This window comes from Desmodus rotundus, chromosome 5 (assembly GCF_022682495.2).
Source record: "Desmodus rotundus isolate HL8 chromosome 5, HLdesRot8A.1, whole genome shotgun sequence".
In the NCBI taxonomy this organism is placed as follows: Eukaryota; Metazoa; Chordata; class Mammalia; order Chiroptera; family Phyllostomidae; genus Desmodus; species Desmodus rotundus.
Genome location: NC_071391.1, coordinates 23910428 through 23929180, shown reverse-complemented (window position 1 = coordinate 23929180; position 18753 = coordinate 23910428). Strand labels below are relative to the sequence as shown.

General features: G+C 42.4%; 1 protein-coding gene across 2 annotated transcripts in view; it reads left to right on the top strand.

Annotated features, from left to right (window-relative positions):
- Nucleotides 1–17223, top strand: part of ELP4 (elongator acetyltransferase complex subunit 4) — a 200721-nt gene extending 183498 nt beyond the window's left edge. For both annotated transcript variants that reach the window (XM_045194051.3, XM_024559012.4), the window contains one exon: nucleotides 16821–17223. In XM_045194051.3, the coding sequence (XP_045049986.2) occupies nucleotides 16821–16952 (132 nt within the window). In that variant the 3' untranslated portion in view covers nucleotides 16953–17223. The remainder of the gene's footprint in view (nucleotides 1–16820) is intronic.
- Nucleotides 17224–18753: the final 1530 nt, after the last annotated feature.

Genomic DNA, 18753 nt, shown 5'->3' with positions numbered 1-18753 from the left:
ATTTGTTAAATTGTGAAACTTGTCAATATCGAACTTTAGAAACTATTTAATGGGCTTTTTCCCACAAATCATGTTTCCTCGGCTTTCAGTGCCTAAGAAATTTTTATGTATTTGTAATATTAAGGGAATCCAATACAAATTTAATAGTATGTATATTTTATTTCACTTAGATCTTTAAAGCTTAGAGAATTAACCGTACATAACAATTACACAAATCACTTCCCTTCGTTGTTCCACTTTGGAGTGTCATTCCACAAGTCCCACAAGGAGTAGTACTCCCGGAGCCAAGCATACCTGCTGCCCCCGCTGAAACAACCACCAACTTCTGCTTGGACCGGAGCGACTCTTCCTGCTAAACCTGAGACAGGATTTAGCCAGTTTGGTCTGTCAGGTTGTTGGGTCTTCTGCATTTTCAGCCTTTCAGACATCCTTGTTAAAAGATTTAGCTCAATGATAAAGTTAAGTGGTTGGGGGGGAAATTCGCCACATGTAAAAGCAAATGAGTTTTTAAAGAATTAAAAATAATCTCTATGAGAAATTACATCTAAATCATCTCCGTGGAAATGAAGCTTAGCTCTTGTTAACACTTCTGTAGAAACACACATTTTGATTAAGCCAAATAAACAAACAAAAATCCCTAAAAGTAGGCATAGTCATTTATCTGTATACTCACAAGTATTTTCCTCTTTCCAAATAAACAAACAAAAATCCCTAAAAGTAGGCATAGTCATTTATCTGTATACTCACAAGTATTTTCCTCTTTCCAGATCGTCAGTATTTTTTTTCTTGCTTTATTAGCTTCATTTCCTTTATTTCCCATTATTCATGGAGAGGTTTTCTAAGACTAAATTGGTTCCCTGCTTACTTCTTATCTGTGAAGTCACTTCAGCAAAATAACTCTTTGGAGTTATGTCGTCATCTCTGGTCTGCATCCCTCAGCTTGAGCACTGGTCTGTTGCTGCCCTGCCCCTGCCCTCAGGCATGGAGGGAGAGCACTCTGGCCGTGCCAGCCTGTTCACCTAGCTCCCTTTTGAGACTGGGGAGGAGGGCGGCCTGTGGAGGGGGAGATGGATGTCCCTGGTGACGATTTGAAACCCGCGTAATTTGTAAGTTTGCCATAACTTTTTTTTCTGTTTCTTGCTTCTTTGATAAACTCCACATTGTCATTTCAAAAGATCTTGACAACAGTTTTCGTTACCACTGTAGCCATCAACACAGTGAAAAATATTTGCATACCTCTCTGGCAGAGTGACGGGTGCCATGACTTTTAAGTGAGAATTCTAGTGGGGGATTTCAGGGTTAGCATGCTTTCAGAAACCCAAAGGAAAAGTGGATTTTTTTTTATTATTTCATTTCGGAGAATTCTGATCCAAAAAGCTTTTTTTTGTCCTAAATTTTGCCAAGATTTCAGCAATGGTGCTATAGACTTAAAAAAATTAAAATATTCATGACAGCATTGCTGTGCCAAATGTATGTATAGCCATGCCATGTGTATGTACACACTCACACACTCACATACACACACACACAATCAAACTTCTCAAATAATGCTACTTAGTACCACCTGGGTGTTAATTTAAGTTTGGAGCAAGTGAAATATATACCACCTAGGAGAGTAACTTTTTATCTGACCATGAAGGGGGTGGGGGGAGTCACTGCTGTAACTGATACTTTTTGTTCATGATGAAGTTTTTATATAATCAGTATACAGAAAGCCACATCATTTCATTTTGTCCAACCAAAAATATACTATCTAACTGCCTGTATGCAAAAGCTAACACAACATGTCAAAAAGAATAGCATAACCCTCAGTATATATTGAACTGGTGAAAGAGTTAGGAACGGTTTGGCAAAGTGAAATATAAAGTTAATTTTCGTATAATTTTCTTTTCATTCACATTCGTACCAGGTAGACTTTGTCAAATACCTACAGTAAAGAAGAACTTGTTCATGCATGCAGAACAAAATAAAATAAGATTAAAAGCTCCAGGAAATCAGCCTGCTTCAAAAAACCATTAAAGTGTGCCTATCCCTCAAGCTTTACAAATGTGCTAATTGTCGTGTTTCAGTCATGTAAATATGTTTCAGCATAAAGTAACCAAGATTTCCTGTTACAGAAGCACGGCTGTCTGGGGGTGTGGGGGTGGGGAGGAACGAGCAAGGACTAAATAACACACTGTAATGAAACCTGCCTTTGGGCAGCACATGCTTCAGTTCTGAATGCCCAGAAATACTTCGCAGACGCTCTAGGCTGCCTAGCAATGGGGATTTCTAATTCTGGCGAGCTTGACAAAGTAAATACAACTATTGAACATAAGGCAGCTCCTAATAAAAAACAACAATCCCCCCCTTGTAAACACCTACATTTGGCCCCATTAAAAATTCTTTCTTCATACCCAGGAACTAGCAGACCCTTAAATGTGGGGGTCTCAAAGTAACTAAAGAAATGCTGGGAGGTGCAATGCCATCAGGATGCTTAACACTCCATTCCCACCAGGCTCGTCATACCCCATCTAGGGTTTTGTGGGGCAATGCTCTGCATACACTGGAGGCCATTATGCAGGCAAACCCTTGGCCGCTATGTTCTCAGGACTCATTCATGGACAGCCAAAGGCAAATCAACGTATTTTCATAAATATACATACATTTATGTACAGTTATACACAGTTCTGTATAAAAATACATGATTACCACATTTCTAAGAGGAATATTTATCAAAAGCTACCGATTTTGAAAGTGTTTTAGAGGAGTGATATTACTATAATAACTTAAGCAATTACCTGATTTCAAAATTCCCTGATTTCTGCTTTTTTACATCTTAGAATTCACCTATTCCATAAGCTATACTTCAGTCAGGCCTCTGCCAGTCCCTAAGGTGAATAGTGAATCCGCTGTAGTTCCAAAATTCTTCAGGATTTAGGGATCGACATTGAGTTTACACACACATTTATCTGCTAGCAGTTTACTTACTGAGGAGAAGGCTTCAGATTATACTAAGGAGGAAAGCATTCGTTTGAATACGGGCAGACAGAAACAAAGAGAATGTTGCCCTTCGTCACCCCCGGAGTACTTTCCATATGCTTTAAAAACCAAAAGAGTATAAAAAGGAATTCTCACATATTAGCGCTTTGAATTTATTTCTGAAAGGATTGTTGTTGTTTTTTAAACTCAACTTTCAAATCTAAAACACTAGGTTCCTAAACTATCTTATTATTCTGGAGCCACCTGAGAGGTAGTACCCAAAATATTGCTCCTAAAATATTTCCTCACTCATCTGGGGTAGACAAGGGGCTTCCTGGGACAAAGCAGGCCCGAAGAGCCTGTATCTCAATGACAGTCCCTCCATGGAAAAAGCCCGGTCTTCTTCGGTTTACTGCCATAGCCGCCGTAGGCCCTAGATTTCAAGCATCTCTCAGCTTGGCCCCTGAAACTTAATTCAAATTCTACACACTCTGGAGCTTCTATGCTCCTGCCTGCATCGTGCGTCCCAGAGCCATACAAGCCTTGGGTTAAGCAGCAGTTATAGACCTGGGAAAAGGTTGCCAAGAGTGAGAAGCCCTGCTGTACAGTTAAGGAAAGATAAATGGAAGGAAGTCAGTCGGGGAGATATGAGGAGTCTGATTTAGGCAATCAGGGGGTCGCAGGGAGGGGCAGGAATGGCCACGTGTGACTCATCCATCCTGTTCCTCTATCCCAGGGAAGAAGCGAATCGGGGCTGGGGAAAGACATTGTTCACAGCGTTTCTACTGTCCAAGTTTAAGAAACAATTTAAATCACCTTATTCCAACTGTTACGATTTTTATTTTCAGTCTTGCTCATGTTAGAACACTAATGAGAATAAAACATGCAAAAGAAAAGAGGAGGAAAACAAAAGAAAAAGATCATTTGTATAGACGGTATAACCATTTTAAGCAAAGTGCTCCAGAAATAATCTAGCTTGTTCTCTGTTGGTGTAGGAAATAAGGAAAATAACATGACTCTCCCACATCTTAACTGTCTGAAGTTCAGGAATGTTGAGACTGAAACATGATGGTGTTACTACTGTGTAGTCCCAAAGATTCTGACTCATGTTTTAAGAGGATTAGGCTCAGCAAACCATCCCCACAAGCAGTACCACCAAAGTTTCTCCTCCTTGGTCATTTCACACAGGCCCAACCCCTCCAACTGCAGTCCTCTTGTTGGGCAGGTGTGACATGGTATGGCACTGCTCCCCTCAGGAGGAGGGTGGGAATAGGGGGTACTGTGGGTTATTTGGTGGGTAGAATGTTTCTTCCAAATCTGAAGAAAGGATCTACAATAGCCAGCATATGCTACCTTTTGGAAAATTCTGTCCTTAAAGAATAATATATATGTGTACAACAATTGTTATTTTCTAGTATTAAAAATGTCCATGCGTGCCCTGGCCAGGTGGCCCAGTAGGTTGGAGCATCGTCCCATACACCAGAAGGTTGCAGGTTCGATTCCCAGTCAGGGCACATGTCTTGGTTGCAGGTTCCCCCCACTGTTTTGGTGTGTGTGGGAGGTAACCAATCAGTGTTTTTCTCTCAACATCCATGTTTTTTTTCTCTCTCTCCATTCCTCTCTGTCTAAAATCGATAAACATGTCCTTGAGTGAGGATTTTTAAAAAAGAAAAAGAAAATGTCCGTGCACGGCTTTGTAAGGATATGGATGAGATAGCCCCGGTATTCACAGAAATAAGTTTATATCACTTCCTTGTACCCTTTGCTCACTCACCACAACTTACAAACCCTACACGATCTGATACTTTCCTACCAAGCCAGACTTCTCAGAGCCACTCCCCTCTTTGTTCACTGCTCCAGAAAAGTACATATTTTCCTGTCCTTCAAATGTGCCAAGCTTATTTCTGCCTAAGGCACTTACATTTTATTGCTTCTGCCTGGAAACTTCTTTTTCCAGATCTTCATAGATCCCTTCACAAATTTACTTCTTAACTCAAATGTGCTCTCCAGAAAGGCCTTCACCAGTTAAACTGTTGCTAGTAAGTAGCCCAGCCAATATCCCATCGCCATGTTTATTTCCTTAAAAGCACCTCTCACCATCTGCATTATCGTCTTCATCTCTGCTTTCCTCTGTGTTAGCTGCCTCTCCTTGAGTTAGGTAAATATCTCTGTATGATCCCTTTCTGAAGTCATAAGTTCTTTGAAAGCAGCGGTTGTCTTGTCTCGTTCAGTATTTTATCTCCAGTGTCTAGAAAAGTTCTGGCATGTAGAGTAATAAGAATGTGGGCTTTGGAGCCAGACTGCATAAGTTCAAATTCCATTCGAATGTCCCAAAGTTGCAACATCACTTCTGCTCTTTTCAGACTGGGCCCATGGTCTACAACTAACTGAAAGGGAAGCGTAGCAGTGAAGTCTTTATTCAGGATGGCCATCTACCCAAGGGATCTCCTGCCAAGGGGATAAGGAAGAGTGTGCGTTTGACGATAATTATCAGTCTGTCATAGGCCACAACCCTTTGGAACCCAAGTGTCCGTGCACAGCCTTCTCCCCACGCGCATACTGCCCCTTCAGGAGTGAGTGGGGAATCTTCCCGTCTGGAAACCGCAAAAATCCTCTGCCCGTCTGTAGGCCCAGTTCTGCTCTCTGGAAGGAACTCCCTTGTTATCTGTCCACTGTATCCCTCTGGGGCGTCATTCCTTGTCCAGTATCATTCCTGGCTGCATGCAGTTGCCTTTGGAGAGTCTGCTGCTTGGGGGCTGTGCAGTTTTCACAGCCCACGTATTGATAGGTCAGGTTTGGGGACCTAAGATTGTGCTAGGGGTTGAATAATCATAGACTATTGACCAGGCTTATGGCTTCCATGGCAATACAACTCCCTCAAAACTTTACGAGGTTCCCAGTCTATTTGTTTCTTTTTGATTCCACATGCAAATAATCACAGCCCAAGAGTTGTCTAGACATAGTTCAGGATTCAGCTGCAGGAGACAGATCCCATCTAATTATTTTATGCAGAAGGAAAGTATATACCGGAAAATTAGAGGCTAGCAAATAATTGGAAGGGCCGGAGAATGTTGCCACCAAACTGGTCTCCAGGGAAGCCGCTACCTCCACCACAGTCAGGAAGGTGAGGAATTGGGAGGCTGTCACTGATGCTGTTCACTGGAAGCACACGCCTCTAGGGCTGCAGTTTTGGGGTTACTAAGTTCCTGCTACCTCCACTGCAAATGCTCCTTGTTCCCCATGAAGCAAGAAATTGACACCGAAACTGGTCTCGCCACCACTTCCAAGGACAGATTAGATAGATACAGATACAGATAAAGACACAGATACAGATACAGGTATCCCTGCAACAGAGCTTCCCAACTGCAGTCAAGATAGCTCCTGCTTTCCTATCCCACCTCCTAAACCTAGTCCAGATGCATCTAATTACCTAAGCCTAGTTCACAGCTTTTTAGCCTCAGACCTGCAGACAGGTCCACCACACAGAATTTGGAAGGCTCGCTTGTCCACCACAACTGTTGCTGTTACGTGCTAAGACTTGAGTCTTACTTTCTGGGCTGTCTACTCTACCCATATCCCTCTTTTCATCTTTATTAGTAACTAGCTGGAGCCATCTAAACTAATCAACTTGAAAGGGAAGGCAACACCGCTAATCTGACTTTTGTCTCAGACCTGGCTCCCATTTTTGGCCAGCCGCTCAGCGAGGTATTTCACCAAGGCCTAGGGGCACGGACATGGTCTGTGGAGGTTGCCTGCTTCCCTGTGCACATGCAGAACCAGTTGGGTGATTCAACCCTCTGAGGCCCCAGATTACTGAGCCTGTAGTCAGTGTAGGTGGTAGGCTGTGAGTGGAGCACCTTTTTTACCAGGGCTCCAGTGCCTCCTATCTCTTCTTCCAAATTCTATCAGTCTAACCTAAATTCTTTTTTTCCTTTTATAAATAACTTTGCCAAAAGTGGCAAGAAACAATTAACACGCCAGTAATCTGAACTTCTTTAACATTTTGCCTAGAGTCACGGATGAGGAGGTAAGGTGTGCCTTCCAAGTTCATAGGCTTAACAAGGGGCACCAGCTTTCCGATCTGCAGTATCTGACCTCACTGGCCACCTTCCAACCCCTAAGCCAGCACATAGCATAATCGCAGAATTCGAGTGCTCCATTTTCCAGGTACCAAGTTCTGTTGTAAACGGGATATAGTTGAGGCTATTATTACAAAGATCCAAAAGTACAGTGGCTTAAATAATATAGATGTTCATTTATCTCTCACATAAAAGCCCCGTTTGGTGACCTGTGGCTCTTTTGGTGGCCAGATGGTGTCAGGAGACCCTAGACTGATTTTATCACTTTGTTGTGCCCTCTTCATCCTGTAGTTTCCATGGGATGGCCCAGGGTGGCTGTTTCAGCAGCTACCCTCAAGTCCACATTTCCGCAAGTGGAAGGTAGACGTTAGGCTTGTCCCAATGTTGATGGAGCCTAGAGTAAGAATGCAAATGAAGGACCCTAGTTTTTATATGACTGCATATTTTAAAGTTATCAAGCCAGCAAATCATTAAATATGTTTTATCTTCCTCTCTTCACAAGTATACCTTCCTAGAAAGCCAAGTTTAAATTTAGGATCAGGGTTCCACCCCAGAACGTGGAGACAGGGAGAACTGGCCTGAGGCCCACCTCTTTCCTCTTCCCACCCCTGCGTCCTTCACACACACATAGCCAAGCGCACATGCTTGGGGACACCAGCCCACCCGGCCAAACCCTGTCCACACGCCCCACATCCAGCAGTCCCTTGGCTACTCCTGGGGCCCAAGGTGTGCACACAGACCACACAGTCTACCCTTGGGAGCTAAACCTGGGGGAGAGACCTTCGCGGGCTTTGTGGCCATTTGGACAGGGAGTCTGCGGTTTGGATACCCAGAGCATGTCCTATAAAGGAGGGTTCAGGCTCTATCTGGGCACAACCCCTTCGTCCTGTGAGAAGGGGCAGATTGGGGCCCTCTTGCCAAGGCCAAATAGCGATGCTAAGGGAAAGGAGAATTAAATGGTACCTCCCTCTCTTTAAAAATCTGACCCTAAACTTAACCATAGCACTTCCACTCAAGGTGAAGTGACCAGAACTGAATCACTCAGCCTCGTGTATTGGCAAGGGAAGCTAGGAAATGTGTCCTATATTCTGGCAGGACATGTGTCCCACTAATACTCAGAGATTCTTACTCATTGCACAGGAAGAGAATAGATATTGGGAGTAAGCTAGCAGTCTCTGCCACAGACACGCGCCTTTTCACAGATCACACTTTCGTTTAGACAAGCGACTTCTTCACAATCTGCTTTCAGAGAGGTGAGTTTGGAGACAAGACAATACTGTCGGTTATAGTTGATGGTCAAAATAATTGCACACCTGAGCCTTTTCCCGTGGGCAGCCAATATGTAACATTCCAGTGCTGAAATTTTGTCTAATTTTCAGGCCAGTCAGTAAGAACCAAATGAATTTTTCTCATGTCAAAGGATACAATATGATTATAACATTCAATGAAGCAATTTTCATCTTAAACCCTGAGAATGAATTGCATCTTAAACAAACAAAACCTAAAACTTGACCATGTTTGGCAGGATTTTTTCCAGAAATACTCAGCCACCACCAAATGTATACCTACCAACCCCAAAAGAACAACACTGGTTCTGGCCCGGTTTCCCTGGCGTGTCGTGTGTGAGAGTGACAAGACTCTCCGCAAGTAGGCAGGGGCGTCTTCCTCACTGCAAAATTTAAGCAGATGTAGGGTAATTGCAACATCAGGCTGCATTTGTAATAACGTAGAGCTTATGGAATAACATAAATGTGGCCTTGTAAAAATATAATTACATCATAGCGTATAACACTGATTTTTTTAATGTAAGTGGAAACAACACTCTGAACTCTTGTGAAGAGATAACAGCAGTACCGCGATGATGAACGTGTAGAGCCTGCTTCACCTGTCTCCTCCCCTCTACCATCCTTCCTGTGCCGCTGGAAGGAAATCAGCCTCCACAGAGGAAAGGGAAATCTCTGTTTTTATGTGTTGAGCAAAAGAGAGGCTGAGCGGTACTTTCACCCCTGCCCTGGGCTGTGGAGGCATTGAGGGTACGTTTCCTCGGTCAGGAACTAAGGATGGAGCCCCAGGCAGTCAGGGGTAACTCACACCTTGAGTACTGAATACTTCTGGGAGGTGATTCTTTTGCTATGGCCCTTCTCAATACTGTTGAGAAGTTGTCTCCCAATATCTATTTGCTCCTTCGTCCATAGTAATAAATTTGTCAAACATTTTTACATGTTTTAAAACATTTCCCAGCATTGCTGGCAGCCAGGCGTAGCCATGTGTAAGCTCTGGACATGAGTGGGAGCTATGTGTTCCACTTCCAAGCCAAGGTCTTGCCTTCTTGGTCTCTTCCTCTTCCCGTTAGCTGAGAGAGAACAAAACCAGCAGCCTGGAAGCCAGGCATCTTGCATACTCCGTTTTCACTACTGTCTCACTAAGCGTGAGGGAAATTGTTTAGACTTTCTCCATCTTTCCAGAAGCAAAGGCTGTGATTGCAGAGCTGCAGTAGAGGATGATGTATGCTTAATGATCAGACTCAGCCTAGTGACTGAGCCCTGCTGCCTGAGTCTGATATTCCGTTGCTGTTGCTTATAATGGCGTTGGTGGTTTATAATTATATAACTGTAATTATATTTGTAGATGCACTTATTGCCCTAATAAACTCACTGAGTTCTATCTTTTATACCATTTGTATTTTTATGAACAACTTCAAATCCTTTTTTGGCACAAGAAAAGTATAAATAAATCCGTGTAGCACTTGATAGTTCATAGAACACTCATGCATCTCATTTAATCCTGAAAGCATCTTGTGAGGGGAGAGTTGTCCCCTGTGATAGAGGAGAACCCTGAAGCATCTAATCTGAGGCCGAGAGTGCGTGACGGAGGGAGGGACCAATCTGTCTGTCACTGGCCGTCTCTGTGAAGGGACTGGTGTAGAACCTGTATGTTCTAAGCTGTTCACAAGTTTTAGTTTAAATTGGCTATCTTTGTTTTTTCAGTTACAGTTGGTATAACATTATTAAATTAGTTTCAAGTTTATACCATAGTGAGTAGACATTACATAACTTACTAAGTGATCATCCCAATAAATCTCTCACCCATCTGACACCATACATAGTTATTAGGAAATTATTGACTGTATTCCTTATACTGTACTTTACATCCCTGTGACTGTTCTATAACAACCAATTTGCACTTCTTAATCACTTCACCTTTTTCACCCATTCCCCAACCCCCCTCCCATCTGGCAACCTTCAAAATATTCTCTGTATCTGTGAGTCTGTTTTTGTTGTCCTTGTTCATTTATTTTATTTTTTAGACTGAATTTTTGATAGATATCTTTTTATTGCCATTTTATTCATATTTTTTCTTTTCTTTTTTTCTTAAAGAAGAACCTTTAACATTTCATATAATACTGGTTTGGTGATAATGAACTCCTTTAGCTTTTTCTTGTCTGGGAAGCTCTTTATCTGTCCTACTCTAAATGATAGCTTTGCTGGGTAGAGTAATCTTGATTGTAGGTCCTTGCTTTTCATCACTTTGAATATTTCTTGCCACTCCATCTGGCCTGCAAAGTTTCTGTTGAGAAATCAGCTGACAGGTCTTATGGGAGCTCCCTTGTAGGGAACTGGTTTTCTCTTCCTGCTTTTAAGATTCTCTTTGTCTTTGACCTTTTGCATTGTAAATAGGATGTGTCCTGGAGTGAGCCTCACCTTGTTTGGGACTCTCTGTGCTTCCTGGACTTGTATATCTATTTCCTTCACCAAGTTAAGGAAGTTTTCTGTCATTTTTCTAATTAGGTTTTCAACTCCTTGCCCTCTCCCCTCCTTTCAGCACCCTGCATGGTGTGAATGTTGGTGCACTTGAAGTTGTCCTAGAGGCTCCTTACACCCTCCTCATTTTTTCAGGATTCTTTTTTTCTATGCTGCTCTGATTGGGTGTTTTTTGCTTCCTTATAATCCAAATCTCTGATTTGGTTCTCGGCTCATCTACTCTATTGTTGATTCCCTGTAAATTATTCTTCATTTCAGTTAGTATATACTTCATTTCTGACTGGTTCTTTTTTTATGCTGTTGAAGTCCTCACTAAGTTCATTGAGCATTCCTATAACCAGTGTTTTGAACTCTGCATCTAGTTCTTTGCTTCTTTGTCTCTTCATTTTGGCATCCTCCCTTTGTTTGTTTCTATGTATTAGGCAGGGCTGCTATGTCTCTCAGGCTGGGTAGTGTGGCCTCATATTCTAGGTGTTCAATAGGGTCCAGTGGCACCTATCATCCAAGCTGGGCACTCCAGGTGTGCCTCCCCCATGTGAGCTGCACACACCCTCCTCTTGTACTTGAGCCTTGATTGCTATTGACATATCAGTGACAGGGGTTTACTCCCAGGCCATTCAGCCGCAAGCACTGGCTTCGACCACCAACCTCTGACCACTGTGGAGGATCAGCGGTACAGCAGCACACCCTACACACTAAGACTCACTTCAGCGGGGCTCTGGTGCCCACGGAGTTCATCCCTTGAGTGTGGGGCTTGTGGGGGTGGTTGGGTGGTGGTGTTTCAACATGGTCTAAAACTGTCCACTGGATGCACTGGCTTTGAGGCTTCCCAGGAGGTGCAGGCCAAGGTCAGCCACCATCTGTGTTCTTCCCAGGGCTATCCAGCTTGAGCTACAAAGTGATCTGCAGAGCGCTGCTGCTTACTAGTGCCGGGCTTAGTGGTACCCAGATGAGGTCAAACTGCAAACCAGGGCTGGCTGCTGCTAGTGCCAGGCCTGGGGCCACTTAGCAAGAGGTATGGGGCATACTGAGACCAGATGTGGCTTGTTTGAGGGATTTTAGGAAGATCTGAAGCATGGGCTAAGGCAGGCCATTCCCATGGAGAAACCACTGGAAACATCGTAAGTGGGGCTGAAAGTTGGGTGGGGCTGGTCCTCAGGGAATCACTAGGGTGGAGCACACAGTGTGAGCCAAGTTGATGGAAACTCAGCTATGGCACCCAACTGCTGGCCCCATGTGATGAGGGCTCTGCTAGTACTTCTGTCTGGGAGAAAGCTGCCCCCAGCTCTCGCTCTGATGCAGGAAAGTTCATTTCCTCCCACTGTTTCTGATGCCCTTCAAGCTGCTGCCCTGCCCGGTGCTAGAGCTCAGAAGGAGTGATTTTAGGACTCTTAAGAAGGAGTCCATGTAAGTCAATGCATGGGCCCTTTAAGAAGAACTGCCTAGAATGCTAGAAGCCCTTCATCCTCCTCAGCCTCAATCCCCGCTGGGTTTTTCAGACTGAAGTTACGGGGACTTCTCTTCCTGGCACTGGAACTCTGGGCTGGTGGGGGAGGGGACCTGGTGTGGGGCCGGGACCCCTCACTCCTCTGGGGGGACATCCACAGCCGACATCCACCCCCATTTTAAACCACCACACGTGGGCCATTCTGCGTCTCTACTCCTTTTACCAGTCTTAATGTGGCTTAATTCCCTAGTTGTAGGACTTCCATTCAGCCAGATTTGGGGCAGTTCTGATGATGGTAGTTCTGTAGTTTACTTGTACTTTTTTCTTTTAGAGAGAGAGAGGAAGGGAGGGAGAAAGAGAGGGAGAGAAACGTTGATGTACATTGGTAGGTTGCTTCTCGCACGCCCCCAACCCCGGACCTGGCCCGCAACCCAGGCATGCGCCCTGACTGGGAATTGAACTTGTGCCCTTTCGGTTCACAAGCTGGCACTCAATCCACTGAGTCACAGCAGCCAGGGCAGTTTAGTTGTACTTCTGATGTGGTTGTGGGAGGTTCTGAGAACCGTGTTTACGTATGCCTCCATCTTGAATGGGAGTCTAAAATTAGCTGTTTTGAAGAAAAAAAAAACTGTTAGGAAGTATTTGGAAATATTAACACCTATTTCTGTTACTTCAAATAATATACAAAGTGTGACTCTTCAGGAAATGTGAGAAGTTTCAACAGGATTTAAATAAACCTCGATTCATCTGCTAAGGGTTAAAATGTACCACATCCATTGTTTTCAGAAAACACACAGTGCCTGATGGTTTGGTCTTGGCACAATACAAAAACTATGCATTGACTGAACTTATTTTAATGGGCATTTACCTGCAATTTGTCTCAAATCCAGGTGTAATCTAAATTCATTATCTTGTCCCTTCTGTGTGGGGCCTGTGAGTGCCGAGCACAGGTCTGGCAGGCTGGAGGAAAGGAATTAGGAAGGGAACCCTGGAGCCAGGAAAGCCAACCCTACGTGTCTGTAAGATCTGTTTATTTGCTAACTCAAGAAGAAAAAACAGAGACAGTGTCTTAGCCCAACAAAGAGAGAGAGGCTTGCAGAGGGGGAAGAATCTCCAGGTCTGGCTCGGCGCCGTACCTCCTGCAGCCACAGAGCAAAGCACTTCTGTTGCTCCTCCTTTATTATGACCCAGGGCTTCCTCAGGGCCCAAGGGTGCCTTTTGGCAGGAGCTCCCCTAATCTGTGAGAGTATTTCACCAGCCTCGCTGTCTCCCACCTTGTATCACTAGTGAAAAGGGACCCATTGATCCAGAGGGATCACTGCAAATCACCCGGGCCTCTACGGGAAATTGGGAGTTCTCATACCTTTCCCAAATCTCTTCGCCTACATAAAAATCATCATTTTAGACAAGCGTTAATGGAAAAATAGGCATCCAGACAGGTAGGCATCTCCTGCATGAGCAGCATAATCCCTTCCTTCCAGAATCTGGGGCGGGGGGTGGGGGGGGAATCTGGTGGAAAAATTTCCCCTTAAGATGAAGGATATGAGAAAAATGAATACTTTGCTTTGGTTTACAAGGTTGAAACTAGTATTTTCTTTATACTCTGATTTTCATTTAAACCATTACGCACTGAAACCCCAAGGTCTAAAAGGTCACATACCCCCTGCAGCCTTACAGCATTAGTCGAAAGGAGGTCACCGTGCTGTGCAGAGTATGTGACCGCATATTTTCTCAGAAGACAGATCTGGGGTCCAGCAGCATCTGAACATTTACATGTCAAGTGTGTAGGTGCTTCGGAAGCCTCAAAGGAGAAGTCCCTGACACATGTGGCAAGCCTGGAACCCGATCTCTCCTCCTTCCTCGCTGCTGCACGTCGCACTGATATAGTGCACAGGGGAAGGCTCAGAAAGGAGGGAAACAAAACCCACTGCTTGAGAATTTAGACTGCAGAGTAAGCTCGTGCAAGTCATAATCCACACAAGCTGACAGAATCACACACAGACTCGTATGTCCAAGAGCCATCCTTGGGCTTTTTCAAAGGACATGAGTGTGTAACTAGCCTTTGCTACGTAGCATTGGGTTAGAAGCATTTAATCACATCACCCCAAATTTTTGTGCTTATAAGTTATACACAAATGGGTGTTTGACTTCAAAGCCATTCAACCTGAAAGATTTCCAGGCATGTCACACATCACATTTAGCTGCCTTTGCCACTAAGGGCTTTCAGCCAAATGGCTCCCACTCATCACCTAGAGAAGCAGAGGCAGAGAAATTTTTTAGCAAATAGGTAAGCTCCTAAAATAAACTGTATTATGCTGGTTCGGAATAAAGTACACTAGTTTCCTCATTTAGATATCAGAGCTGTATAACCCTTCACCCAAATGCATCTTGAAGATATATGAGCTCTACTGTTAAGCAAATCACCATTTCTACATGTCAGAATCCAATTCATTATTTAACATCTAGCCCTTCTCCATGAAGCCTTATCCCTGCTCCCCTCTCCCCACACCGTGATTTCTGCCTTGCCCCTGCCTTTCTTGCAGACATAACTTGGAGTGCTCACTAGGAGCATTACCTGTGTGCTTGTCTTATTCCTGTTCCTGGATTGCGAGGAAAGGTGGAGTGTGGAAGGTGTTCTGTTCACCTGTCCTTCCACATGCCTTGCTTTCAGCAGTCTCTAAATATTGGTTGACTCCAGTTGATTTCCTAAACAGCCTGATCACCATCTGGCTTCATCTTTGTGAGGTCCTAACACACACACTCTTTAATGGTGAATGTGTTTTAAGTTTCAGTTAACCCACAGATCATGCATGTGTCCTAGTCATTTTTCCTTTGCTCATGAGCAGTAACTGCAAGATCTTAAAGAAACATGAACACTCAGACACATAATTAAATGTCTGTCTCCCTCCTGCTTCCCTACATGAGCAGTGGCAGAGTGAACGCTACATACAAAGACATTCTGAGCCTCGGATTTTGGAGTCACTCACGCCTTTCAGATTCCTGAGCCTTTCATGCTTTCCTTTCTGCCTGAAATCCTTGGTGAAGCAAACTGGGGTCTCAGTAAATGAAAGAATTATTTAAAACAAAGAAACAAATATGTCTTTATTAGAGCTTTTTTATCAGTCGAGAAATAGATATGTAATCACTTAACATGTGACAAGCTGGGTGCTAAGGACACAAATGAATAATAGCACGTGAATATCACTCTTGGATATTACAGCTTTTCTTGACCTTTTGGACATCTCTGTTGATCACATGTCTGTGTAATAGCGTCTTTCACCCTAGACATATATGCATTAAAATGTACGTGCATACAGGCAAACTGAAGTCAAGGAAGAATATTTTTCAAGAATCACTTTTAATGTTTTAAAATACTTCGATCCTCAGCACACAGCTTGTGTTTACATGACAGTAAACAAGCCTTTTATCAGGAAAGAAACTAGCCAGAACATATGCTGGTGGATCACAATATTTTGACAAAAAAAAAAAATGGTTCTACCCTTACCTTTTTTTTTTTTTCATATTGGTGTTTTCCAAATGAAGTGTTTCAGATGGCTTGTCTCCAGGTCAGTTCACCTCTGCAAGGCCTTGGTTGGTCCTCTGCAGATGGCCCCACCCTGCCTCACTTACGTTTAGCCTCCCATAGCCACCTGTGCTGCACGCAACAGAGCTGTCCCTTTGAGCTTGGACTTTTATGAAGCAAATCGTGTGGGCTAGGAGCACTAATAGTTAAAGGGATTTGATAGAGATCCTTTTGAAAGCCTAAAAAGTTCTTCTGAAATAGGAATATATCTTCCTAATCATCGTAACTATTTTGTAATTATGGTGAGTTAGTCTGCATCAGCCTGTATCTGCTTAAATCAACCTATACGTGGAGAAAAACAGCACAGGGAGATGTTCAAAACTACACTATACTTCTGAAAACATGACCCAACATCACGCATAGAAACAAACTTACCAAGACCTGTGGCAGGTGTTACCGCTGACTCAGCTGCACGTGGAGACCATTGACCCTTTGATTGGGATCATTTTTTTCATTGTGTCAGTATTTCTGTGGAAATTGCAAGTTCCTGGAGAAAGTATATCCTTGAAATGCAGTCATCTTCAGGTAACTATAACAGACCAAGGGAGATGGGCGTTTGTGGGAACCCATAATTGCTGAAACGCTGTATTCGACTGAAAAACAGCATCTGGAGCCCTGACAAAAACAAAACAAAGCCAAAACACAACCCTGCCATTATTATGTGATTTTTTCTATCATGCTTTCATTTATGCATTTACATGGTTTTATTTTTACCTAAATAAGAAGAATCTTAATACGTTTAGGTTTGGACTCTGGAAGTGTCCCACTGCGATTCCTGGACCGGCCTATGTAATGGCTGTAATTGTGAATCGAGGGGGGGCAGGGTGATTATACTGGGCTGCGGTCTGAAGAACTGTTTGAGTAGGAATTTTATATGCAAGACTAACTGCTGATCAAACAGAGCATAATATTGTATCCTGAAGTGTGCTCGTGCAAGCAAAATTAATTTTTTTTTCTTTCTTTCCTTCTCCTGAAATCTTCTGCCACAGCGACTGCATTTGCCTCCAGACTTGTCAGACACAGTGAGCCGCTCAAGCAAACAGGATCTGGCAGAATCCGCCAGGCTGCTGGGCCCAGGCTGTGGCATGATGGCCGGAGGCAAGAAGCACCTGGACTTCTAGCGATCGCTCCTTAGTCGTTGCACGCAGAATTATATGACACTCTAATTATGATTGCTAATGGCTTATGTAAATATTTTTCTTAACGATTTGACCCTCCAGTTCTTGAAAAACACAGGATTGCAAAATGAGGCCACCATTCCTCATTTTTTTAACCAAATTTTTGTACAGAAATAGTACAGCCCAAATACTTTCATTTTAAAATGTGTTTTATGCTATATCTAAGGAGAATGAGGTAATTTTATTTTTAAATAAAAGCCATTAAATGTCAAAAATTCAAGGTGCCTTCCCGTGGTCATTCGTGCACATATATTAAGCGCTTAGCTCCCGGTAAAGTGCATGTTGCAGAGGGTGGTGTACAAAGCATTAGGAAATTCAAAATCGTGTATGAAAAACATATTTTCTCTTTATTTCTGAAAAAGTCACTTGCCACCAAAAATGCTAAGGTTTTTAAAACATTGAAAAATTTGTTAGCTGATATATGTAGACTAATAAAATAAATTTGCATTTATGCATCCTATTATTAAATTGATGAAGACAAAATGATATATTGGGATTAAGACTCCATTAAAGATAATTAGTTTGCTATAGCAGTTAAAAAATATAAAGAACTTGAGTGATAGAAAGCATAGAAAAAGAAGCTGATGGTCTTCTGTTCAGTAATCCTAAACAATTGAAGTCAGTACTATGAAATTATGTCAACACACACAATTCAGGATTGAAATTCAACCTGACAGCTATATTAATGCTAGAATAGCGGGGAAAACATGTATGGAAGCTTGGTGAGAGGTTACAGAACGTAGCTTTGAGACAAAGTGGGAAACTGAAGCTAACTCAGCTTTGCATTGCGCCAGGTAGATCCTTTGTTAATTATAAACATTGGTCAGGCATTTGCACTTATAACAATGTAACCATGTCTTTTGGAGTTTATAGCGTGCTGAACCAGTTTTCATGTAAAACACTAGGTTTTTTCATTGTAGTTCCATATTCTCGAAGCTTTTGTCAAATAGTAAACAAAAAAAATTTTTAAGTAATTTGCACATTTAAGTAAAAAAAGTTTCAATTTTTAAAACGCTGTTTAACATCTATTTGGAGAACCTGAATTTCCAAAATACATTTGCAAATATGCTAGAATATTTTGAAGCAGTTATAACTAGCATTTTAAGCAGTTTGCTTTTAATATACCACAAATTATACTTTATTTGTTCTTGACAACATTGTAGAAAACAAAGACTAGGTTTTTAAACTGTCTAACCAATATGATGAATGTCAGTCACTTTAAAAAAAAACCCACTGTAGCATAAACACATACTGTATACAGCTTTTATTCAGAATTAGAATAATTGAATCAATGACAGTGATTCACCAGGATGTCAAATCTCTCCATCATATCCTGTCACTACCAGTTTACTTTTTGTGATCAAAATCAAAAAGACAACTATTTTGTCACCCGCTATTTCATTAGTGCTAAAAATCAGGTTTCTTCTATTTTTTTAGAATGTCTGGTTTATTTTTTTCACTTCTTTTAATTCAAGAGACACAAATTCTTCCCCATTTTCATTTCAAAATAAAGTTTCAGAATTGATCTGTCAGTTAAAATTAAAGGGCTTTCATATTAAGCAAAGGTGCTTTTAAAATGTAAAGCAACTTCAAAAAAGTCAGTTTAGTCCATAGATAATAAATAACGTGCAGATACTCCACAAAAGCTTTGCTGTATCTTTTAAAAGCATTATGAACAGTCTGAATAAATTCAAATCAGTATTTTAGTCACGTTGTTATTTTCATAACTCTCACCTTTTTCTTG